This window comes from Cladosporium halotolerans, assembly GCF_011745625.1.
Source record: "Cladosporium halotolerans strain TM138-S3 chromosome Unknown Sca32, whole genome shotgun sequence".
NCBI classification, from domain to species: Eukaryota; Fungi; Ascomycota; class Dothideomycetes; order Cladosporiales; family Cladosporiaceae; genus Cladosporium; species Cladosporium halotolerans.
The window spans coordinates 19,332-41,424 of record NW_027191483.1 but is presented as its reverse complement, the minus strand read 5'-3'; the positions used below and the strand labels follow the sequence as shown (position 1 = coordinate 41,424).

At 54.5% G+C, this 22,093-nt stretch overlaps 8 protein-coding genes across 8 annotated transcripts; 4 read left to right on the top strand and 4 right to left on the bottom strand.

Moving 5' to 3' along the window:
• The first annotated feature begins 276 nt into the window (after nucleotides 1-276).
• WHR41_07460 (uncharacterized protein) lies at nucleotides 277-2,816 on the top strand. The gene is made up of 2 exons (XM_069376065.1): nucleotides 277-581; nucleotides 690-2,816. The coding sequence occupies exons 1-2, from the start codon at nucleotides 492-494 to the stop codon at nucleotides 2,757-2,759; spliced, it is 2,160 nt and encodes a 719-aa protein (XP_069226876.1). The 5' UTR covers nucleotides 277-491; the 3' UTR covers nucleotides 2,760-2,816.
• A 168-nt stretch (nucleotides 2,817-2,984) lies between these two features.
• WHR41_07459 (uncharacterized protein) lies at nucleotides 2,985-5,385 on the top strand. The gene is made up of 6 exons (XM_069376064.1): nucleotides 2,985-3,421; nucleotides 3,493-4,409; nucleotides 4,464-4,865; nucleotides 4,932-5,052; nucleotides 5,106-5,175; nucleotides 5,271-5,385. Exons 1-5 carry the CDS (start codon nucleotides 3,340-3,342, stop codon nucleotides 5,135-5,137), a joined length of 1,554 nt encoding a protein of 517 aa, XP_069226823.1. The 5' UTR covers nucleotides 2,985-3,339; the 3' UTR covers nucleotides 5,138-5,175; nucleotides 5,271-5,385.
• Nucleotides 5,386-5,459: 74 nt separating this feature from the next.
• Nucleotides 5,460-7,295, bottom strand: WHR41_07458 (uncharacterized protein). Its single transcript, XM_069376063.1, has 6 exons — nucleotides 6,742-7,295; nucleotides 6,658-6,686; nucleotides 6,533-6,597; nucleotides 6,271-6,475; nucleotides 6,122-6,215; nucleotides 5,460-6,067 (listed from the first exon to the last, which is right to left on the bottom strand). The coding sequence occupies exons 1-6, from the start codon at nucleotides 6,772-6,774 to the stop codon at nucleotides 5,588-5,590; spliced, it is 906 nt and encodes a 301-aa protein (XP_069226822.1). The 5' UTR covers nucleotides 6,775-7,295; the 3' UTR covers nucleotides 5,460-5,587.
• Nucleotides 7,296-7,375: 80 nt separating this feature from the next.
• Nucleotides 7,376-8,284, bottom strand: WHR41_07457 (uncharacterized protein; the record flags this gene model as incomplete). Its single annotated transcript, XM_069376062.1, has 1 exon — nucleotides 7,376-8,284. One exon carries the CDS (start codon nucleotides 8,282-8,284, stop codon nucleotides 7,376-7,378), a length of 909 nt encoding a protein of 302 aa, XP_069226821.1.
• A 329-nt stretch (nucleotides 8,285-8,613) lies between these two features.
• Nucleotides 8,614-12,591, bottom strand: WHR41_07456 (uncharacterized protein; the record flags this gene model as incomplete). The annotated part of the gene is made up of 2 exons (XM_069376061.1): nucleotides 11,557-12,591; nucleotides 8,614-11,475 (listed from the first exon to the last, which is right to left on the bottom strand). Exons 1-2 carry the CDS (start codon nucleotides 12,514-12,516, stop codon nucleotides 8,614-8,616), a joined length of 3,822 nt encoding a protein of 1,273 aa, XP_069226820.1. The 5' UTR covers nucleotides 12,517-12,591.
• A 442-nt stretch (nucleotides 12,592-13,033) lies between these two features.
• Nucleotides 13,034-14,646, bottom strand: WHR41_07455 (uncharacterized protein; the record flags this gene model as incomplete). Its single annotated transcript, XM_069376060.1, has 3 exons — nucleotides 14,033-14,646; nucleotides 13,184-13,979; nucleotides 13,034-13,067 (listed from the first exon to the last, which is right to left on the bottom strand). Exons 1-3 carry the CDS (start codon nucleotides 14,589-14,591, stop codon nucleotides 13,034-13,036), a joined length of 1,389 nt encoding a protein of 462 aa, XP_069226819.1. The 5' UTR covers nucleotides 14,592-14,646.
• A 2,844-nt stretch (nucleotides 14,647-17,490) lies between these two features.
• On the top strand, nucleotides 17,491-18,788 carry WHR41_07454 (uncharacterized protein; the record flags this gene model as incomplete). Its single annotated transcript, XM_069376059.1, has 3 exons — nucleotides 17,491-17,734; nucleotides 17,800-17,901; nucleotides 17,957-18,788. The coding sequence occupies exons 1-3, from the start codon at nucleotides 17,688-17,690 to the stop codon at nucleotides 18,786-18,788; spliced, it is 981 nt and encodes a 326-aa protein (XP_069226818.1). The 5' UTR covers nucleotides 17,491-17,687.
• Nucleotides 18,789-20,741: 1,953 nt separating this feature from the next.
• Nucleotides 20,742-21,320, top strand: WHR41_07453 (uncharacterized protein; the record flags this gene model as incomplete). Its single annotated transcript, XM_069376058.1, has 1 exon — nucleotides 20,742-21,320. One exon carries the CDS (start codon nucleotides 20,742-20,744, stop codon nucleotides 21,318-21,320), a length of 579 nt encoding a protein of 192 aa, XP_069226817.1.
• Between the last annotated feature and the right edge of the window lie 773 nt (nucleotides 21,321-22,093).

The window sequence follows — 22,093 nt, the reverse complement described above, 5'->3', positions numbered from 1 at the left end:
TTCCATCGGCAAAGATCCATGGTTCGGCGCCCGCTAAGGTCACCAGGTTGTCGTGTTCGCGTCCGTATCCGGCCACGATGATATCCTTACCAGCCATGCAGAGGAGACATGATCGCTCCGTAACTGCATGACCGTACCCGTATTTCATCAGTATATGTAAGGCACGGTCGTCCCGTTTTCGCGAGCCATGCATGCAGCTTGACAAGTCACGCACAACAAGGGCTTTTGTCGCGGCCGCCAACACTACGATATCATCGCCAGAATAGTGACTTGATCGTCACATAAAGCGACGATGGAGCCTTTCGAGATTGGCAATATAGTGAATCAAGCGACAAAGGTATCGGCCTCTGTGTCTGCACTTGCGAGTGGGAGTGAAATCACATGACTCGTCCCAATCAGCGCGGGGGGCTCGACTCACACGCCGCCACCCTCAAAATCTCCCCTCCAAAGCCGTACGGGCAAACAACACCACACGCCACTTATACACGAAGATGCCCCCCAAATCCGGCAAGAAGGGCGGTGGCGCCGACAAGGGCAAGAATTCTGGTGAAGAAGAGCGCCCTGATCCTCTTCAGGCACTTGTATGTCATTTCCTCCGTCCAGGCGCAAAAAAAGTATCGAGTCATGCGTCATAACAATATAGCCACGCCTCCCAACATGCATCCGATCTAACACGCTTCCCTATAAAGGTTCTAGCCGATTCCTTCGAGCCCAAGTTCGAGCCTTTCACGCTAGAAAAGCCACGATGCCTGCTGCCGCTCGCCAACACGCCTCTCATCGAGTATACGCTCGAATTCCTAGCCAATGCCGGCGTCGAGGAGGTGTTTATCTGCTCCGGCAACCACACTGAGCAAGTCGAGGAATACGTCGCCTCCAGCAAATGGACACGCGACACGTCACCTTTCAGCGTCGAGATTGTGCGCTCCTCCGCCTCCAACTCCATCGGCGACGCCATGCGCGACATGGACCAGAAGGGCATGCTGACGGGCGATTTCGTCTGCGTCTACGGCGATGTCGTCGCGAGCGTGGGCATCGAGAACGCGATCCGCGCGCACAAGCAGCGCAGGGAGAAAAGCAAGAACGCCATCATGACAATGGTCTTGCGCGAGGCGGGCGACCAGCACCGCACGAAAGCGCACGGTACCCGTCCGGTGTTTGTTGTGGATCCGACTAAAGACAGGTGTCTGCATTACGAGCAGATGCGTCCTGGGCAGACGCACCCCAGGCTCAACATTGACGGCGAGATCCTGGCTGATTGCCCTGAGCTCGAGGTCCGGGCGGATCTGATCGACTGTGGTATTGATATCTGCTCTCCGGAAGTGCTGAGCCAATGGAGCGACAATTTCGACTGGCAGCAGCCTCGCAGAGGTTTCTTGTACGGCACGCTGAAGGATCACGAGCTGAACGGCATGACGATCCACACGCATGTGGCGACGGAGGGCTACGCGGCGCGAGTTAAGAGCTTACAGATGTACGATGCAGTGAGCAAAGATGTTGTCGGCAGGTGGTCTTACCCGCTGAGCCCGGACGCGAACCTCCTCAGGCAGCAAAGCTATGCTGTTGGCAAAAGTGGAGTGTATCGCGAAGAAGGTGTCGTTCTGGCGAGGAGTGCTGTCGTTAAAAAGAAGACGGTTTTGGGCAAAGCGACTAGCATTGGAGACGGCAGCGTGGTGACCAACAGCGTTATTGGAAGGCGATGTGTGATTGGTAGAAGGGTGAAGATCGACGGCGCATACATCTGGGACGATGCTCGAATTGGCGACGACACAGTGATAGAGCGGGCGGTTGTGGCGAACGAGGCATCTATTGGGAAGAACTGCAAGGTGTCTCCGGGTGCCCTTGTATCTTTCGGCACCGTCATCGCGAATGACACTACGGTACAAGGGACTGGAAGAATCACGCGCTTCAAGCGCAAGCGCGGCTACGAGCATGACGAGCTGGTCAGGGGTGCAGCGGATCCGAAGGTTGTCGGCAAGGGGGGCGAGGGCTTCAACCAAGAGCCTGACTCAGACGACGAGGAGGATTTCGAAACGCTCATCCCTCAGCTCAAGCTCCGCGACGACGACGATGCTGCCTCTATCTCTACCCTCAACTCGGAAGACGAGGACGACTCTGACTTTGAGACCGACTCTCAGCCCCGTTCGCACCGCACTGAGAGCTTCGGCTCGATCAACTCAGAAGAGAGCGCAGGTGAAGCCGAAGCACGCCGCAGCGCCGCAGATTTCCATCACGAAGCCGCTGGCAGCATATTCGACTCTCTACAACGTGGCGATAGCCCGGATAGTATCCAGCTGGAGCTCAAGGCCCTTACTCTCAGCAGCAACGCTGATGGCAAGCAAGTGAGGCGTGCGGTCGGTGTGGCACTCATGAAACGCATCGCCTCACTCGTGGAGTCTGGCGCCACGCCACAGAAGGCCGTCTCTCAGACCATTGGACCTAATCGCCTTCTGGTGGAGCGTGCCGTGCTGGACAGAGATCAGGAGGACAACCCCGAGTCCGTCGAATTCCTGCTCTACGTCCAGGCAGATCTAGTTCACAGACCGCAGGGCGGTAAAGTGCTTCTGTACGTTTGCAATGCGCTGGTCAGCCTGGAACTGTTTGAAAGCGAGGCGCTTGAACAGTGGTTGGAAGACGAGAGAAGTGGAGCGAACCCGGAGCTGGTGGAGGTCAAGCGGGAGACGGAAGAGATCATGGGCGGCGATAGCGAAGAGGAAAGCAGCGAAGAAGAGGACGACAGTAACGACGACGATGATGAGTAGTTGAATTACTAAATAGAACATATGTCGCTCCCACGACAATTTTCCAAACCCAATCAAGTGTTTCATCTCGTTCTTACGCATGCTTGATAAAGTTGGGCACATGCAAGTGAAAACAGAGCGCACGGGCCCGTCTTACCCGATCCGGCGTCGCTCTCCACCCCGGCCGATGATGCTGCGGCCTGCATCATCAGCCAGCGACGCCCGAGGGCCCTGACCAGCCTTGCACTTCTGACCGAACCGATCACAAGACTCTCTCCACGATTCGGACACCGCCATTCTTGCTTACTACGACCAACTACTCCCGACAGTCCCAAACGGCTTGCTCACCAAGCCTGCATCCTCCACCGCCGATCCCCCAAGCCCTTGTCGCCTTCGTCACAGCAGGCGGAGGCCGCCCACGCCCACCACGCCTCCACGCGCCGCACCGAAGCGCAAACACAGCGAGCCCGCGGATTCCCAGTCCGCCGCATCCTCTACTACACCGGTGGCTGACGGTCAGCCCAAGCGCAAAGCCAGCAAGACTCTCCACCAGGTCGAGGCAGCCGCCCTGCCGGCCACGCCTCTCAGCACCGAGGGCAAGATGGACTCGGACATCGAAGACTTCAACAGCGTCGCTAGTAGCGACGGCTTCGTCGAAGATGGCGGGAGCAGTTTTGGAGGAGGTGAGTTCTTGCTTGGGGGCAGAGAAAGGGTGTCGTGTGGCGGGGTAGCAGGCTGACTAACACGGGCCCAGACGACTCTGATGTTCAGATCGACGACGATTTCGGCGACGATGCGGCGTTTGAGACACAGGAGAAAGACCTGAAGGCTAAGAAGAAGCATTTCGAGGTCGACTTTTCGGTGTACAGCCCGCAGGACATCCAGGATCAGCAGGATAAGCAGGTGGATGAGGTGGCGGGGTTGCTTGAACAGCCGAAAGAGTCGACTGCCATATTGCTGCGGTACTTCAGATGGAACAAGGAACGCTTGATTGAGCAGTATATGGACAACCAGGAGGAAGTGTTGAGTAAAGCAGGCCTTGGACAGGACATGACAACCAGCCCTCCCCGCATAGAAATCAAGGACGACTTCATGTGTGACATCTGCTGCGAGGATGGCCCGGGGCTCGAGACGTTCGCGATGAAATGCGAGCATAGGTTTTGTACAGACTGCTACCGACAATACCTGGCACAAAAGATCAAAGAAGAGGGCGAAGCGGCGCGAATAAAGTGCCCGGGCGATGGCTGCAACTCCATCGTGGATTCCAAGTCGCTCGATCTCATGGTCACCCCCGACTTGACCGACCGTTACCATGAACTCCTCATGCGGACCTACGTGGACGACAAGGAAAGTCTTAAGTGGTGTCCTGCGCCGAACTGCGTGTACGCTGTGGAGTGCGGTGTCAAGAAGCGCGACCTCAATCGCATCGTCCCGACTGTGACTTGCGACGCTAAACACGGCTTTTGCTTCGGCTGTACTCTGGCCGATCACCAGCCGTGTCCCTGCAGCTTGGTCAAGAAGTGGCTCAAGAAGTGTGAGGATGATTCGGAGACTGCCAACTGGATTTCGGCGAACACAAAAGAGTGCCCGAAGTGCGGTTCGACAATTGAGAAGAATGGTGGCTGTAACCACATGACGTGCCGCAAGTGCAGGAACGAGTTCTGTTGGATGGTAAGTCCGCTAACACACTTCAAGTAGTGAACCTAGCTGACATCTGAGCCTTAGTGTATGGGCCTATGGTCTGAGCACGGCACTTCGTGGTACAACTGTAACCGCTACGAAGAGAAGTCAGGAACCGAAGCTCGCGACTCGCAGGCCAAATCTAGGCAGTCCTTGGAGCGGTACTTGCACTACTACAACCGATACGCCAACCACGAGCAGAGTGCCAAGCTGGATAAGGACATTTTCCATAAGACGGAGAAAAAAATGACCCTGCTGCAGAGCTCCTCAAACATGTCTTGGATTGAAGTGCAATTCCTTGAAAGCGCGAGCAAAGCACTGCAGCAATGTCGCCAGACGCTGAAGTGGACCTACGCCTTTGCCTACTACCTCGCCCGCAACAACCAAACAGAGATCTTTGAGGACAACCAGAAAGATCTGGAGATGGCTGTCGAGAACTTGAGTGAGGTATGTTTACCTTTCAGCCTCGGTAGCAATCGGACTGCAAGTACCCAATGCTGACTTTGTGGACAGATGTTCGAGAAGCAACCGGACCAGCTGGCTGGCCTCAAGGTTCAAATGATGGACAAGACCGCCTACTGCAACCAGCGCCATATCATTTTGCTCGACGATACTGCAAAGAACCTCAAAGAGGGTAAGTCTTTCATCTTTCTAAGCTCACCGGAACAATTACTGAATTATATACAGAGAACTGGCAGTTCAACACAACTCTGAGCTAGGGTCAGCCGGGATCTTCCCGGACGTGATCACAGACCAAGTACGCTTTTACGATTCCCTACACATATTCTCAGAGCGGCGGTGCATGGCAGGTTGGTATGTTTTGGCGTTTGCGTGGCTCATACGTCCTGGCAGGCATGTCACCTGTGGCCCCTTTGGCCAGATTTCCCTTGAAGTTCGTCTCGGCAGTCCCTAGTGAGTAAAGTTAGGGCAGCTCAAATATGTTCTATCATGATACCCTTTTCGAACATCTGGCTACGTGGGCCTGTCTGTGTCTTGGCTTGGTGCACGATGGCATTCGATCTTCGACGGCACGTGGACCAATTGTCCTTCTGAATGCTGAATCATTGAATGGATAAATACTCTGCTTTTGTTGCTAGAAGACACCAAAGTCTCCGCGCTTTCGCCGCGCCCCTTATCACGGAATCAAAAAGCCTCCCTCACCCAATTCCTCAAAACATCTTCATGCTCGCATTCTGCCCACTCGGCACCTCGTACGGCCCATACCCGGGACGCGGGAAATTCGGCGACCCGTCCTCATTCCACGTGAACTTCTGCGCGCGCACCGTCCGCGCGCCCCACCCGCTCATGTAATTCCTCATGCCGTGGTAGACGATCCAGTCCTCGCTGCCGTCCGGGCTGGTCGTGAAGCTCGCGTGGCCGACGCCGTACGCCTCCTCCTGCGCGTTCTGGTAGAAGACGCAGCCGTCGTTGTGCTTCTTCCAGTCCTGCGCGTTCATCGGGTCCGAGCCGACGAGCTCGAGTTGGCCGAGGCAGTAGTTCCTGTTGTCGCTGCGGGCGGCGCTGTAGATGATGAATTCTTGGCCGGTGTGCGGGTTGGTGAGCTGTTGCGGGCCTTCGTTGGAGGCGAGGCGGTAGTTCTCGCGCCGGCCGTAGGGAGTTTGTTCCCAGGCGTTTTCAGGGGCGGAGATCTACGGACTGGTGTTAGTGTTGTGTGGTTGTGGGTTGAGTCAGGTGCTGCTTACGATTTGTCTGTCGGTCAGGTTGGAGGACACGGTCCAGGGGTCGCTCATCTTGGTGATGCACAGGTTGGCTGGCCAAGAGGAGAAGGCGTGGTACCTGGGAAGGATAAGTCAGCGATGAAAATGGTAAAATGACCAAAGTCGTTACGAACCAGCAGGAATAAACGTGGTAGAGCCCAGTGCTGTGGCGGAAGTATGTTCCGTCAATCGCAAACTGATCATACGTGTCGAGCTCTGCTTTCATGGTGTAGTTGCTGGTCCAGGGATCGCTAGTGCTTCCCTCCAGGACGAACATGCGGTGATACACAGCTGGGCAGTTGAAAGGGCAGAAGGCATCGATCTCAGGTGGCGGCGTGTCTGATTTGCTGTCAGCTTCCGTCACTCGATGGATGTGCGCTGGCAAATATTGCGTACCATTGTTTGGGTCGCCGGTGAAAATGATGTACCATTTATCATCGATCTTGTGGAGTTCTGGGGCCCTGTTCAATGATCATTAGCTCGGAAAAGTCTCAGTCCATCACGTCGATGCAAGGACATACCACAAGTCCGTAGAGTATGGCTGGCTGCGCTGTCGCTCTTATCAGTCGACGATCAATGCGATCCAATTTTGATTCAAGACACACCGGAGGGTCGAATGGCAAGCTTGACTTCAGCATTGTCCCAATCTGTCAAGCTCGTGCTCTTCAGAATCGTAATGTTAGTAGCGGTAGTGTAGGTAAGGTAGTAGAATCCGCCATCTTTGACAATGAAAGGATCGGCTCCGACTGAGTTAAGGACCGGGTTCGTGAAGGTAGTTGAATAATTTTGCGCAAAAGTCAACGGCAATATACCCGTGCAAAGCGTCAACAGACCAAGAAGGGAGAGATACATGATTACGGAGGGACAGGATGGACACCGAACCAGAACTGCAATAAGACGGAATCTGACCAGACTGAAGGAAAGGCGGGAAGAAGGGACACTTATATCAGGTACGCCAACCACCCAAGCAGATCGTCACGATCTGCACTCACAATGCATTGTCCGTGCGACGGCCGCCCTTGCGGCTCTCGTGGCACGCGTGGGAGGTGACAAGAGCGGAGTGAGCGGAGTGAGCGGGGGCAGAGAGGTTGGAGAAGCGGGAGAGCCGATGGGGCACTCGCCCGATGTGGAGACCTTGGCCCGCTGGGGAGTCTTGGAAGAAGAAGAACGTAAGAAATACCCTTGGTAAACTGGGAAGACGATTTTCGATTGATCATAGAAAGCCCGGATATCAATGGCTCAGGCGTGGAACTCGTTTGTAAAGAGATCCGTTGTCTCAACGGTTCCCTTTGCCAGCATCTTTTGCTCCTCTAGCCAACCAATCCAGGTCTTCCACTTCTGCTCGCTCATGGCACCAATCTGATCTCCATCACCATAGTACTCGTTGATGCTTGACTGGCTCTTCTTCAAGAACTCCTCCGACCTTTCAGGGTGGCAATGTGGCCTCAATGCTTGCACGGCAGCATCCACGTCCTTAGCGGCCAAAGCATAAGCCTTTCGTGTCGCGGTTACGAAAGCTGTCAGGGCCTTCTCATCCAAACCGCCAGGGCCAGCCTTTCTCGCAATGACAGGTGAATAGCCGTACGGAATCTGGTAGTCTTCCAAGCGGAAGTACTTCGCCTGCGTGCCCTCCAGCTCCGCCTCAACGCCCTCCCACGGCACAAACACCCATGTGGCATCAACATCACCCTGCTTAACGGCATCAAACAAGCTCAGCTTCCCTTGCTGTCTTTCAATCTTGACGCCGTCTCCTTTACCACCATCTCTCGCCACCATTTCCTTCACGATCGCATCCTCATATCTAGCATTGTAGCTCCCATAGACCTTGCCCTCACCCAGCTCAGCAGCGCGGCTAAGTTTAGTAGAAACAATCGCGGAAGCATCACGCTGGAGAACGGCATAGATCGCTTGCAATTGCATCTTGCCGTTCTCGGCGTACGCGATGCATGACTCCGAAGGGCAGATGGCGAGGTCTACTTCGCCGGCTTCGACCCGTTTGGCTGGTGTCTTGGTGTAAGAGGCATCTGGGGCCAGCAGCTGCACGTCGAGACCGGCTGCTTCGTAGAGCCCCTGTGCTTTTGCGAGGAAGAGTCCGGTGTGGATTGTGTTGGGCGTCCAGTCCAGGGCGATGCGAATAGTGGTAGGCATTGTCTTGCTTATTTTGTGATTAAAGAGCCTTCGTGAAGGAAAACCTCGCTGGTCTGCTTTTGTCTGGTCCTGAATTCAAATCTATGGCAATCGACAGTTGTTGAGGATGATCCGGTCTAGATTCGAAGCTGAGTGACATCGACATGGATCGCAGAAGTGGGGCTGGCTTGCATCACAGGCGTTGCACTAAAGGTATGCATTGTTAAGTTGTGAAATTGACTACCTCCGTCAACCTGAGTCCGTAGTGGGTATTACCATTATAAACAATCCAGAACGCCATCAAATCTTCCAAGAGTCAGACTGTACGAAATGCCCTTCAACCACGCGGATCAGGCTCTCCCACCGCGTTTCCTCTTTTCCCTAGTGATAGCTTCCATCCTTCCGATCATGCCCTTGAGGCCCATACCTCTCTCACAGTTCTCCTCCAGCCAGCCCTCCATCTTCAACCTCAGACCCCTCATACCATTGAGCACTGGCATCTTCTTTCCCTCCTCGCCAGCCAGGTGCATGAGAGGATTTAGCAGCAACGAAAACACCTCCTGCCAAATCTCCACCTGCCAGTACCGCTTGAGGTTCTCGCGAATGCGATACGTCTTCGTCGCGCCCTGGCCAAGCGAGGCGCCGCGGTCCGCGATCGTCTCCATGTATTTGCCGAACAGCATGCTGTGCACGATGCCCGCCATGCCGTGGTAGTCGACCTGGTAAGTCCAAGGGCGCAGCTCGCGCATCTCCGCGCAATCCGCCTCCGTCGTCTTCCAGTCCGCGATGAAGGCAACATTCGGCACGAAGTGCTTCATGTCGATGCCGCGGCCGAAGTCGATGAGGCAGATGCCCTTGCTGGCCCAGCCGTGCGCGCCGCTGGGGAAGTAGGTCGAGTTCCAGTCCGTTTCCATGCCAGGGTCGTCGAAGCGGACGAGCACGTTGTCGCCCTTCAGGTCGCCGTGGATGATCTGCTTGGCGTGCAGGGCTTCGACGGTGCGGAAGAGCTCGACGGTCAGCCACATTGCCATCACTTCGTCCATGCCGCCGCCGGAGGAGTTGGCGGTGTCAGCGCGGGCGATGTTGACGAGGTCCAGCAGGGTGCCTTGATTGCGGTACTCTTCAATGAGGAAGCACTCGTCGCGGAACATGTGCATTTCGTGCGCGCGGACGATGCTCTCTGCGGCGCGAGAGACACCGAGACGGCGGTGTGACTGCTGTAGGATGAAGAACTCCCAGGCGGACAGCGGCTCCTCCATCTTGATGGCTTCGAATGGCTTTCGATGGGCAAGCTTGCCGACACCACGAGCGGCAGGGCTGTTCTCCTCGTTTTCCTCCTTCATTGCCTGAACGACTTCGCTATTTTCAACGAGGTATACGGGCGCAAAGGTACCTGCGCCGAGCTCCCTTTGAATAGTGTAAGTCGCGTTCGAGCCTTCAAATTGGAGCATTGGAGGCAGTCCAAGAGTCTGTCCTGTCTTTTCAGGATTCATGCTGTTCTTGCCTGTCTTCGACAGAGTCTTGATATACTTCTTGATTTCAGATGTTCGGCCAGATGCAACACCCGAGTGCTCATGATAGCCCTCAAATGTAGACAGGGACGGCTTCATCTGGCTCAAGATTGTCTGGCGCAAATTCGGATCCATAGGATTGCACTGCTGCTCCAGCACAATCGGGCCCTTTTGTACGGCGTCCTGTGCAGATGGCTCTGCCGTCTTCGCCTCGGTCTGAGCAACTGCTGTTCCCTTTCCGAGCGAGATGTTGCCCTTCGTCGACTTGGTACGAATGGGCTGCAGAACTTTGAACTTGTCATCGGCCAGGTCAACAGTCACCTCCTGGAAAGGGCTGCTGGGAGGCTCGTCGTCTTCGTCATCAGACTCTGGAACCGCACCCGAAGCCTGCCTACTAGGCGTCTTCGCATTGAAGTAATCTTTCTGAGCTCTTGCGGTGATGGTGCCCAAAGACGACTCTGTCTGCTCTGCAATTGGTGTCATGAACGGAAGGCGATGATTCGGTAACATCGACATCTGCTGGAATTGAGCTGAAGGCGGCTCATAGTCTTCCGAGGCGATAGGAATGCTTCGTGTCTGGACGTTCTCCTCTTCAGGCGTGATCATCTCTTCGTCAGGAAGCTCAGGCTGATTCTTGTCTTCCTGCTGTGGCTCCCAATCCAAGCCTGCTGTAGATCCAGCTGTGTCGTCGCGGTCTTCGGCTTCCTTCGGCACATGCTTGCTAGTGGTGAAATCAGACCATCCAGTGTTCTCAGTACGATCGTCTTCCGGCTCGTCTGCTTGGGCCTGCGAAAGCAGCTCGTTACGTGTCTCGTCTCCGTAGTCGCTGTGTGCAGCAGAGAGCTTGCCAGTAGCCGTGCTTTCGTCGCCCGTGGTATAGTCATCTTCGTCGTCGTCATCGGAAGATTCTGACTCACTCTCCGACTGGCTACCTTGCGAAGGCAAAGGAGCGTTGAAGATGCCATAAATCTCGTCCATGGCCTCCTTCGTGTTGATTGTCATAGTCGGCTCGGCCTTGTCGGTATTCTTCTTCCGCTTGGGCTTCTGACCTGTCGGTGAATCGAGGTTGAGTTGAATGGTCTTCGTCTCACCCTTGATGTGCTTGACGTCCATAACCTGGATCTTCCGGGTCCTGTTTGCACGCTCCTCTCGTCGCATCTTCTTTCGGATCTCGGCTTCCGACGGCTGAGATGGCGGTGCGTTTTCGTCGTTCTCGTCATTCAGCGCAAGCGTCTTGGATGATGTTTCGACGAAAACCTCGTCTTGCTGTGGTGACTTCTCAGATGGTCCAGCATCCGTGGGAGTATCTTCGAAAATCTTGAAGCCGCGTTGCTTTTGCTTAGGCGCGGGTTCAGGCTCGGGCTCGTCTCGATGAATCTTAAAGCCTTTGCTGGGAGCCTCGGATGGCTCGTTTTGTTCTAAATCGTTGTCAAGCGCAACGTCGAGAGCCGCTTCGGGCTGCGATTTATGTGCTGTCTCTTCCCGTTGTCTCGACCATTGCTTGTCCGTCCATCCCCTGTGTTTCGCTCGCAGCTCTTCAAACGAATATTCAGACGACGATCCTCTGGGATATACGGCCTCCAAGTTCACAAACACACATTCGAGTCTTCCGTTCTTTGGATTCTTCACGCATTGATAGTTGTCAATCTCACCGGTAGTGGATTTTGCAAGATGTTTGGGTAGGAACGATTTCTTTGATGACTGCATACACGAGGGATAACTTAGTCCTGCGTTTGTAAATAAAATGCGCGCTAGGTGCGGCGATGGGGAGGTTCAACTTACTGCATCCTTAAACACCATCATCTTCTGCATACCACCGTTGGTCTTGCCGACTTTCAGCTTCTCGCCCGCCATCGGCTTTGCCGCGTGCGTGTTCTCCTTCTTGCGCTCGGCGAGAGAGCCAATGTTGTCCCAGCCTCTTGAGCTGGCGCCCGAACTAGGCCTGTCTGAGTCGTCTCCGTCGGCGAAAATCTGCATCTTGGACGACTTGCCCTTCTTAGGGGCAGTCGACTTCGCTTGCTGTGGCTGCGCCGGAGATGCAGAAGCGAAGGGGTCGGTCTTCGCGGCCAAAGCTGGCCTTACTGTGGGAAGAGCAGGACTCGAGGGCTCGTTCGAGTCCTCTGGTCTGGCCTCTTTTCTTCGCTCGAACTCGCCGAATTTGCGGATCAGGCGCTCCACTGGCCTGGCTTCCTTCTCCATCCCCATCTTATACACCTCTTCCGCCTGATTCCATCTTCCAGCGTTCTCCAACCATGCTGCGAATTCCTCGTAGTAAAGCGCGAGGGACTCGCCGATGTTGTTGCGCGACAGGAAGATGAAGACTTCGCGAGGCGCATCTGAGAAGAGTCTGATGTAATGTAGCCAGATCTTGAGATATCTAGGGTCATTCTTGTAATGTGTCGACGACTGGAACGTCTTTGTTGCGCGCTCAAGCAGGGGCAGCAGGCCTGATTGCGGCGTCGCTTGCGCCGTAGGGTATGCGTCGAGAGTCCATTTCACGTAGCGGTCGTAAACATCCAGCGGGTCGTCGGCTTCGTCAATTTGCCCAAGCTCTTTCTCGAAGGCCTGGCGTTCTTTCGAGTTTGCGTCTTGGATTAATGAGGGTGAGGGGTTAGCCCCAAGGAGCGGTGGGGAGTACAGTTGCGCGAGTGCTTTCGCGGAGCGGCCGCTGGGCAAAGCCTGGATGTTTTCCTTGTGACCTTCGATGACATTGAAGTCGATAAGGTCGCCGGATCCAGCCATTTTGTCGTGAGTTCGTGAGGGGTATCGTTGGTCGCTGGTCGTCGCAAAGACGAGACTGCACTGTCGCGCTGACTTGAAAGTCTGGTTGTTGACTCCAGTGCTTGGCGGCAAAACAAACATCGGTTGCTAGCGCGACCCTCGACTTCCTTGCGGCTTTAATCTCCAGCAGCATAACCACGTTGTGTATCAATTTAACATTGTCTTCTCTGGGACTAGATGGCAAATCCGTCACGTAAACTGCACTGCGGGTCGACAACCTGTGAAGTCGGAATGCAACTGGCGGCGACACATGCACACAGCAAAATCCGACGACATTTCCACAGAAAGACACTCCGCTTCGAGAGACAGACAACAGTATTGTGGTTCGAAGCAAGGTCACTCAATCTCACGAAGATACGAAAACATAGAACAAATCTGGACAAAGATGAAGACCTGATGCGATTAACGTGGCCAGGAAACCCCATGTGCCACCGGCCCGACTGGGTCAAGGGCCGTCTCATTAACTGCCTTCTCCTCATCAGCGTTTCCCACGCACGGGCTGATGTATTTTTCTCGTCTTGTGTTGAACGCTCGAGCTCTGTCGTTGCTTCATCATGTTTAAGAGCTCATACCAACCAAAAGTCACCGCAGTCGCAGCGGCCACTATAACCAATGTCACGAAACATACCCAGACGGAAGGTTCTGGTTCGCTATTTCCTTGATGTTCATGCCGAATATGCCGGTCACGAAGGTGAGTGGGACGTAGATGAAGGCCAGCTGCGTCAGCCTTGCAGTCCGCGCCGCTTGCTCCATACTGATTCGCGTTCGCTCGGCTCCTGTCTGCGTCTCCATGGCGCTCAGAGAACTCATCAAGAGCTGGAAACTATCCATGAGGAATCTCTCGAGTTCGCTGGCCTCTTGCTTGATGGCAGCCAACTTCTCGACCGGGGACTGAACGCCAAGATGATCTTTGAGGCCGGATTGGCGATCGTAGAGAGTTTCGTAGAACAGCTTCACGTGTCTCGGAACGTATCTGCTTGTCTCCGCCGTTCCTGTAGCAAGCTCTGAGAGGACTTCCCGAAGGTCTAGCAGTTTTGCGTTCGTGGCCATGTCGGGGCGTCGGAGCTCCTGGAAACTGACAGTTTTGATTTCTCGGTCGATGGCTTTAAGATTTGTCTGGTGCAAAGATGCAGCCATGAGATGGAGCAGTTCGCCACGGTTGATAGCCAGTTCTCGAACAAGACCTTGGTCGAACAGGACATTGAGGTGCCAGCTGTGCTTGAACACGTCGTACATGGTCTGACGGAAGCTGTACACACGTCGCTTCAGTACTTGAGGGAGCGTGATACCGCCACGGCTTGTAGCACATTGAACGCGCAATGTCGTCTTCATGCGGGTCAATTGCATGCTAGGTGTTGTCTTCATTGTATAGAAATGTACGTCATGATGTGAGAGCTGTGGAGGTGGATCGACGAGAAAAAGGTCTGCATCTGTTAGCTTATCATGCTGGAAATCAGTCTTTTGGTTGTCCACATACACAAATTGGCGTTGACGCGACAATATGACAGGCGCGTGCAGCAGGACGGCGAGTAGCGAAATGGTGGTATCCAACATCTGCGTTGGTAGGAGGAGGACGCAAGCTCACGGCTCAGCTTGTCGTATGCTGCTGGGTCATTGGCCAGGTGATGGTGCTCAAACACGCCGTCGACATACTTGTGCTTGGAAGGACCCTTCTTAATGGCTATATCGCGGTGCTTGGGAAACAAAGTCGACCACGCGTCTTCGCCTTGTGGACTGACGCCATGTTCGGCGAAGAATATAGGCTCAACAGCCCATGCGTTTCCGATTGCGCATATCCAGCGCCAGTCGATGTTCTCAACGACGCAGACTGCCCGCCTCGCACTTTCTTCGTCCCGTTGAGCTTGGGCGAGGACCTGCTCGATATCGAGGATTTCCTTGGAAGTGCCGTTGAACCAAGAGGCGATCGGACTTCCTGTGTAAGTTTGATGAGGTGATGGCAGATTTTCTAGGCTTCCGCAGGTGACCGCAGCTGCTCTCACGCGTTCGATGAATTCTTTGTCAGTGAATTCGGTCATCAGGGCGCAGCGTTGCCGTAATTGAGACTTTTCGATAACTTCAGACGCTTCCTTGGAGAAACTTTGTTGATGCCAGGGTACATATTATAAAGGAGGCTGACGCGAACATCACGGGGACAGGCACGGAGCTGAAGGATTTGGGGCTTAGACCGGGGCGGCACTGCAACAATAAAGGCGCAGCGACTTTGGACAGTCTAGTGGTGGGATCTGGTCGCTTGTAACGAAGCAGATGACTCTTTCCTAATTGGATTAGTAAAGTTCAATCAAAAGACAAATCTCGCAGGTTGCCTTCGACCTCATCGAACGATCAGCTGACGATGCTAAGGCAGACCTACAGGACCTTACTGTTATCTCGGTCTTATAGGTGCAAGGCTGCGCCTCTGCCACGCCGGAAGACCTATCGTTTGGTTCTCGGCGACTGCGAATTGAACTTGCAACCGTTTGTCGGAGTGCGTTAGCGATCATACCTACGCCTTTGCCTGAACCCCAAGCCTGTCCCTCCGCCCAGCTGTTAGCCGCACCCAGGTCGCAAGGTGCGGGCATGAGCTAAAGGTCAATGTTCAGCGGGCTTGTTGTGCCTTAGACCTGTCTGAAATGATGGCTGCGTGAAACGTTGGTGAAGGATGTCTATTGGTTTCAAAGTACATAACGATCGGATCGTGCGAGGCCACTCGCGTGTGCGGACAGCGGCTCTCGGGAGATTTGCAACACAGTGCAAGTTCGTCTCGCGGCACACACCAGCGTCCGCCACTCGCTTCCCTTTCACAAGTGTCAGAAATCATCACATGGCAACGACTCGTTATTCTCGAAGCCATATCGCTCCAGCTTTCTGGCTGCGTTTGTGAATACCGCTGTACCTGAGTCCTGCCTTTCGGGCCTCGGGGCTCAGGTCAATCTTGCTGCTTTCTCCTGCTTTGCCTTCTATTTTTCTTTCCGACCCACCGAACAGGTGGACGCACTCTACAGGGCTATACGTCGTGATCAAGCCATGACTGCCATGAGTCTGGCAGAGATCCATTGCTGATCATGCTGAAACTACAGATTTTTGCACGCTCCGCAGCATTGAGGGCACCGATTATTCGTCACGTGACTTTTATACCTTGATGGCCCAAGAGTATTACCTTGCCGGCTGCGTTCACTGCGTAATGCTGGAGCAGCCATAGCGATGAGATGCGCACAGAACTTCTGGCAGTCATTTCGCTCTTGCTTATCGCCGCGTAATGTACGCCTTCCAGCCATAACTAACGGATGAAGCAGATCAGGCGCACATGGTCCAGCCATCTTGGCAGCGGCGTTTGTGGGTGTTAACACGTCTTGAGGCGTGCGCCTCAGGTCTTCGCGGTTAAAGAGGCTTTCTTTATGGCGCCATAGCCTGCTCACATCCTGAGAAACCTGAGCATGGTACGCGGCTGAGACACGGAGAACGTGGACCACTATCACCGATCTTCACTGCCTGATGTGGCTAATGCAGAGCCATGGTTAAGTCACGACTGCGGATTTAACCATTGCAGAGCGGCAGATCAGACCAATAGAAAGTTTGGGAGCAGCGCCTGGTCATCGAGACGCTCTAAAAGACCAGCCATGTTGTCTGACTCTTGACAGCGTGCCGTGCAAGAAATCGGACTCCTGACAACCCCTCCGCCCTCCAGCCAGACGCAAACAGTATTCACGGCTTGCAAGACGCAGCCGTCACGCCCCATGTCATTATTGCAGAGAATGCTCGCGACCGGAAAACGGGAGCACCAAATGCCGACAAATGCTTGACACAGATGCAGTCAACCGCCAGAAGATTGCGCCGCAGTCTCCTCAGAGGCTTAACGCGTGGATCTCCAGGACAAGTGCACAATGCGTGAGGCCCCTCTCGCATCATGCCGCTGGCGAACGCCGATGGCACAAGGCAGACGCCCTATCCATGGCGACCACGTGCGCCTGCGCGAATCGTCAACCCAGAAGATGTTTCAGACGGCCGGGAACCTCCCCGCCGCCTTGGAGGCGCACATCTGGAAGATCTTAAGACGGGTCCCTGGGTGAGCTTGACGTGAGACGCCAAGGTGCTAAGGTGGCTGTAAGACCTGGCCATTAGTCCCCGCAGAGATTCCAGATTTCGCTTCTGGGCGAATGGTCAAGCAGAATGTTCGGACTACTCACATGTGTCTAGTCTCTCTGCGGACTGCAGCTCATGACGTGTGGACAAGGCCTCAAGCGAGCCACCTGCGGTCGAGTCACCGTGCCGTGTATAGTCAGGGTACAGCTACGGTAAAGCATCTGGAGGCCCTGCGTGGCGGGGTGAGACATGGGTCGCCTTGCGATGTATTGCATCGCATCTCAAATCCCAGGTGCTGGGTCGGCACTCGAGAAACATGGACACGGAGAGTTTATCCAGGCGAGTGTGAAGGCGGAGTGTGGTTCGCAAAAGAACGGTCTCAGGGCGATCCACTGGGTCGGGATTTCCCCACGTTTTGCCCACGTTCTTCGAGGCCAGCCTTTTCTTGCGCCACGGCCCCATCGCATCGTGCCGCTCTGAAACACGGGAATGGGTACGGCGGAGGTACGGATTATTCACCGGGATGATGGATCCGGAACATTGCCTCAGTTCAAGTATTGCCGTCGGAGAATACCTCCCAATGCCAGAAGAGTTGATTGCCTCTTCAGGCGATCCGGCTCGTCGCGCACGACTAGATCCACCCTAGTGTTAAACTTTACTGCACATCAGGGCGACTCGAAGTCTCGACCACCGTGTTTGCGGAGACATCGTTCGACATCAGAGTTGATTTCGCTGCGGCATGTGCTCGCAAAGCTTGTGGCGTTCGAAAAGCCTGTAACAAGCGTTCGATGTTCGCTTCTTGCGCTCGTACATTGCTTCTACCGCAAAGTTCTAGCCATCTGAGTGGCGCTATACCAAAACCTCTACCTCGAACGTTCTGTGAGTAAGGTCTCTATTGGGAGACGTAGAGAGGATTCACGACAGTCGGCTGTCAACAACGGCTGGGTAACGCAACAGTACGCAAAATCGACGCGCCGAACTCGCGTCATCAGGTTCTCACCTTCATTCAAAGGTGCGATCGGCTCTGTTTCAAAGTCTCTTCAATCGTCTTCATGTGTCCTCTATCCTCCATCGTTCGCCGAGTGAGCTTTCCTTGTTGGTGAGTCGCCGTCTCCACTTTCGATTAGAATGCTCGATTCGTCAAAGACCTAAGCGCCATTCTAGCCGTTACCCTCTTGGGAATTCTAGATTTCTCGCCATGTGCGGAACCGTCTGGGACTCTCCGTGGGTGTGGCGTTCTTCAGACTTCCAACAGAGCGGACGGTGGTAAGTTTCGAGAACCACGTGGTACTTGGGCGGCTCAAACTCTAAGACACTGAAGTCGGGACCTGAGTGATGCTGTCCGACGGGAGCTCAAAGCAGCATATAAGACATTCAGGATTCCGGCAACTCAGCAAACTCCCCGACAGCATCAAGCACTCACACCCATCCACGCTCGCTTCAGCTTGTTTGTTTCTCTACGCTCGCTTCTCAACTGTCTCTTATTTCTCCCGCTTCCGCTCACACTTTCCAACATGGTTGGAAAGAGCATTCTCACCGCAGCGACGGCCTGTTTCGCTCTCGCTTCTGCCCTAGCTTTGCCCAAAGATAAGGTGGGCGACAAGACCAAACATGGCCACGACGGCGACAAGGCCCGTCTGCCGCACAAGCCTGGGCGATTAGACAAAGACTGCTCTACCAGCGCTCCATACCCTACTGGAGATCCCACAGACGCAGGATTTGCCACGGGCTTTGCCACAGGCACAGTATTCGGCACTGGCACCATTGGAATCATGCCCTCCGGGACTGGGCTCGCTCGACGTTATGCTCAGCCTGACAAGGGCAAGGACGACGCCAGCAAGTCTTCCTCGTCTACCATCACTGCCAACGTTGCCTCGCCTACTGGTGTGGAAGATAATCCCAGGAGGGGCGGAGATGACAGTCGCTCATCTCCTATAACCGGCTCGGATGATACCACGACACTGACCATCACCACGATCGCGACGGAGACTATCACGCCCAGCCAAACCATCACGATCACGATCGAGACTGCTCTGGCTCCGCCCACCACTACCTCAACACCCTCCTCAACAAAGACAAAGGGTCAGAAAGGCAAGAAAGCCAAGTCTTCCACCCGCAGCATCGATGATAATGCATCGGCTACCCCAATCTAAGATATCAGCATGACACACATTCCTTTAAGCATGGTTCTCATCATACATGGAGCGGGATTTCACATGAACATAATCTCACCACAGTCTCTCATTGACGGGAGTGCCACGGCGTACGGAGTTATTCAACTACTCATCACACTCATTAATCACGCTCATTTGTTCCACTGACGACATGAAACGATCCCGAGCGCTGGCAGCTCGACGAAAGCGTTCCGGCGCAGGGGTGGCATCTCTTTTGTAATAGTCCTCACGCTCCTTAGCAGCGTTGGTTTGGTGGCGTGCGGGCACGCTGGCGGCGATTTGGTCTTCCGGATCTATGCATCACTCTCCTTCAAGATTGCTCTCTAGCAGGCTCGGGCTGGGGGTTTTTGGCGTTCGTAGGCGTTTATGAAGACTAATCTCAATCATATAAAGACACTGAAGCGTTTCCGATTCCGCGGCTTGAATGAGTGCTGGGTTAAGCGTCAGCGAAGATAAGAAGCTTGGCTCGACCGAAGTCGAGTGACGTGATTGCTGAGAACGCGAGAACACTTGACGGCAACAGATTGAGCGTTTTCAAAGGCCCAAAAACGTGGCAAAAGGCAAGATATGCGCGGTGATACGAAGTCCGCGTCTGCAGGTACAGCCAATTCGCGTCTTGCAGTAAGGCCAGGTCCTGCGCCTTCAGCACACGTGTGATAGAGCGGCAAGCACAAGCATGCAAGCTGCAGGGGAATTGCGTATGAGCATCACCGCTGCGTGGTCATCTTCACATGTCCAGACGGTTGCGGTGCAGATGGCTTGCATGACGATTTCCGGTGATGCCTGGTAATCGGTAACACGGCTTGCGAAAATAGCTCTTGCGTAACGAGCCACGTGAAGACGCCTCGACGGCTGCATCATCGAACGCATCAGCTTTGCGTGACCTAGATTGCGCCCTCCAGCAGTCTCCACCTCGTCTACCAGCGACGTTGCCTAGATGGTCGCTACTTAAGGACATTGTTTCAGAACATCATCAACAAGGATGCAGGTTGGCTCTCCGTGCTTCGGATTGAATTCGCGCTAGCGCTCAACCTGACGATCTCGCAACGTCCTCTTCGACGACACCTCATCTGCAGTCGCGGCGTCGTCTTATCTGGCTGATGGTGTGCGTGTCATCACCTGACGCCACGGCGGCTCTTCTTATGGTACCGACTATCTATTCCCGATGCCAGTGATGGTCCTACGGCGTGCCCTGGTTTGCGGACGCGACGCGCAGCCCTCCGGACTCTGCTCCTTTCACATTCAGGCACCTCAGACGGGCCAGGATGTCCACGAAAATCAATACGGCGCGGGGCGTCACGCTTGGTCCGATGGTGCTCACCAAACACATGCTGAATGCGTTTGTCAAGAAGGCTACGAAGACACACATGCTTCGGGCTGGACGCTCTTGGAGAGCGAGACTTCTGTCGTGATCTTCTCGACCAAGGGCTTTGGTGTGTTCTGGAGAATGTCCCGGTGCTCAGGTGCCAGGGTGTGGTACAGGGACGAGCATGAGCAATTATCGAGGCTAGGTGGGGTGCTTAATTTCCGGTGTGAAAAGGGCTTGTCTTCGACGGCGCTCTCTTCTCAACACAATTGTAGCAGGGCCAAGCCTCGTCGAGGCCGCAATGCATCTGGGAGCCGATACGGCCATGGAAAAGCTCTCGTGGGTCGTTGTGCGTCGCTGGTTGATTGCCTCGCAGGTACCTTTACGCCTCATCTAGGTGGCACAGCAGATTTCGGAGAAGTCACCTCTGTTAATCTCCCCTAAAAGCTTCAGCTCGCTTGCGTACTCATATTGCTCACTCTTCTTGGCCTGACAGCATAGTCCGTCCAATCAGTCCCCAAGTCCGAGGTTGCGCAATCCGCGATACTATATATCCATCAGGCCAGAACCACGCAACTAGGTTTTCTGTTCCCTTATCCCATTCGCAAGCGATATCTACTACAGACATGCCGTCTCTCAGCTTTACATCCCTTGCGACCCTGTCTCTCCTCGTCGCATCGAGCGTCGCTGCTCCGCCTTGGTTTTCCAAAGGCAACCATGGCCCATGGAAAGGTCCTCACTCCCAACCCGGTGGCCCCAAGGGACCTCCCTCACCACAACCACCTTTCGACACCATCCCTGCTGACTCAACTGGCGTGAACGGCGGCCCTTTCATTCCAACTGGCGCCATCCCCACCGGAGCCTTCCCCACCGGCCTTATTCCATCAGGTACTGCCGCTCCTTCCAGTGGACCCGCCGACTTCGCTTGGCGCGCCGCCGAGAGCGTGCATTATTTCGAACACGACAAGCGTTTCGAAGGTCCTCGTGGCCGTGGCCCCAGGAAGCCGTGGCAGGCATACAAGCCCAAGCATGAGAAGCCCACGCCGCCAGTCGACGCTCCGCAGCAGCCTCCTTTCGCCACAGGCGCTCCGTTCCCTACCGGCTCTGGAGGCCCGCCGTTTGGCGGCCCCGTTGGTGGAAATGCTGCTCCCACTGGCGTTGCCGGTCCTACTGGCGTGCCGACATTGCCTGAGCATGCGGCGTAAATGCGGGCATGATTTTGTGTTTATTTCTGGATCAAACACCAAACCATGATGGAATTAGCTTCACATATCACTTGCGGATGGACAGATCACGAGATCTTCGACGAAATAAAGAAGAGTTATGGCTGGGCATTATTTTCATTTCCTGTTCTGCCAGTCGTCCTGGAACATAGAGATTCTTCTGATCTATGAATTTCTCATGGCTACGGCGATGGCAAGTTTCATATTACTTGAATCGATCCTTTATCGATCGCTTTGTACGTTTTGTGAGTCTCCGTTCACTTGGGCATTTCGTCTTAATGTCACATGATTTTCCAAAACTCCACCATGTATGAGCAGCATGTCCAGACCATCACTTTGACGAACGTTGATCGGCTACTGTTCCACTGCATGACAGTCTCTCGGCTCTTCGAAAAGGCAATGGACGGAAAATACATGGCACACACTGTTTTCCGCGTGTAATGAGGCGCAGTAATTCATTGAGGCAGTGTGGTACACGAACGATCCTCAAAGCTGCACATCTAATTGGACGGGAGATCGGCTCAAGAGGTGCTGGCAGTGCATGCATCAGACTCAGCCCAGCTTCGCCCAGCCATGTCAGCCTCGCCGTCGAAAAGCGGTATCTGTCCAAGCTGAAGCATCTCTCCCTCTCCTTTACCATCAGACGCATAACGCATTCATATTATGGTTTCGACTCATCAAAGCTACATCGAACATCATCTTGTCGCCTGGTGGTAACAAGCTTTACTGGAAGCTCCCAGGTTGCTATCGGATAC

What these genes read in the sequence shown, in the direction of transcription:
- WHR41_07458 (XM_069376063.1), bottom strand. Translation starts at nt 6,774, where the DNA reads ATGCTGAAGTCAAGCTTGCCATTCGACCCTCCG. An exon ending in CCATACTCTACGGACTTGTG is followed by an intron (nt 6,598 to 6,657) that starts GTATGTCCTTGC and finishes ATCATTGAACAG; the next exon opens with GGCCCCAGAACTCCACAAGA. An exon ending in CACCGGCGACCCAAACAATG is followed by an intron (nt 6,476 to 6,532) that starts GTACGCAATATT and finishes ACAGCAAATCAG; the next exon opens with ACACGCCGCCACCTGAGATC.
- WHR41_07459 (XM_069376064.1), top strand. Translation starts at nt 3,340, where the DNA reads ATGGACTCGGACATCGAAGACTTCAACAGCGTCGCTAGTAGCGACGGC. An exon ending in GGAACGAGTTCTGTTGGATG is followed by an intron (nt 4,410 to 4,463) that starts GTAAGTCCGCTA and finishes TCTGAGCCTTAG; the next exon opens with TGTATGGGCCTATGGTCTGA. An exon ending in CTGTCGAGAACTTGAGTGAG is followed by an intron (nt 4,866 to 4,931) that starts GTATGTTTACCT and finishes CTTTGTGGACAG; the next exon opens with ATGTTCGAGAAGCAACCGGA.
- WHR41_07460 (XM_069376065.1), top strand. Translation starts at nt 492, where the DNA reads ATGCCCCCCAAATCCGGCAAGAAGGGCGGTGGCGCCGACAAGGGCAAG. An exon ending in CTGATCCTCTTCAGGCACTT is followed by an intron (nt 582 to 689) that starts GTATGTCATTTC and finishes TTCCCTATAAAG; the next exon opens with GTTCTAGCCGATTCCTTCGA.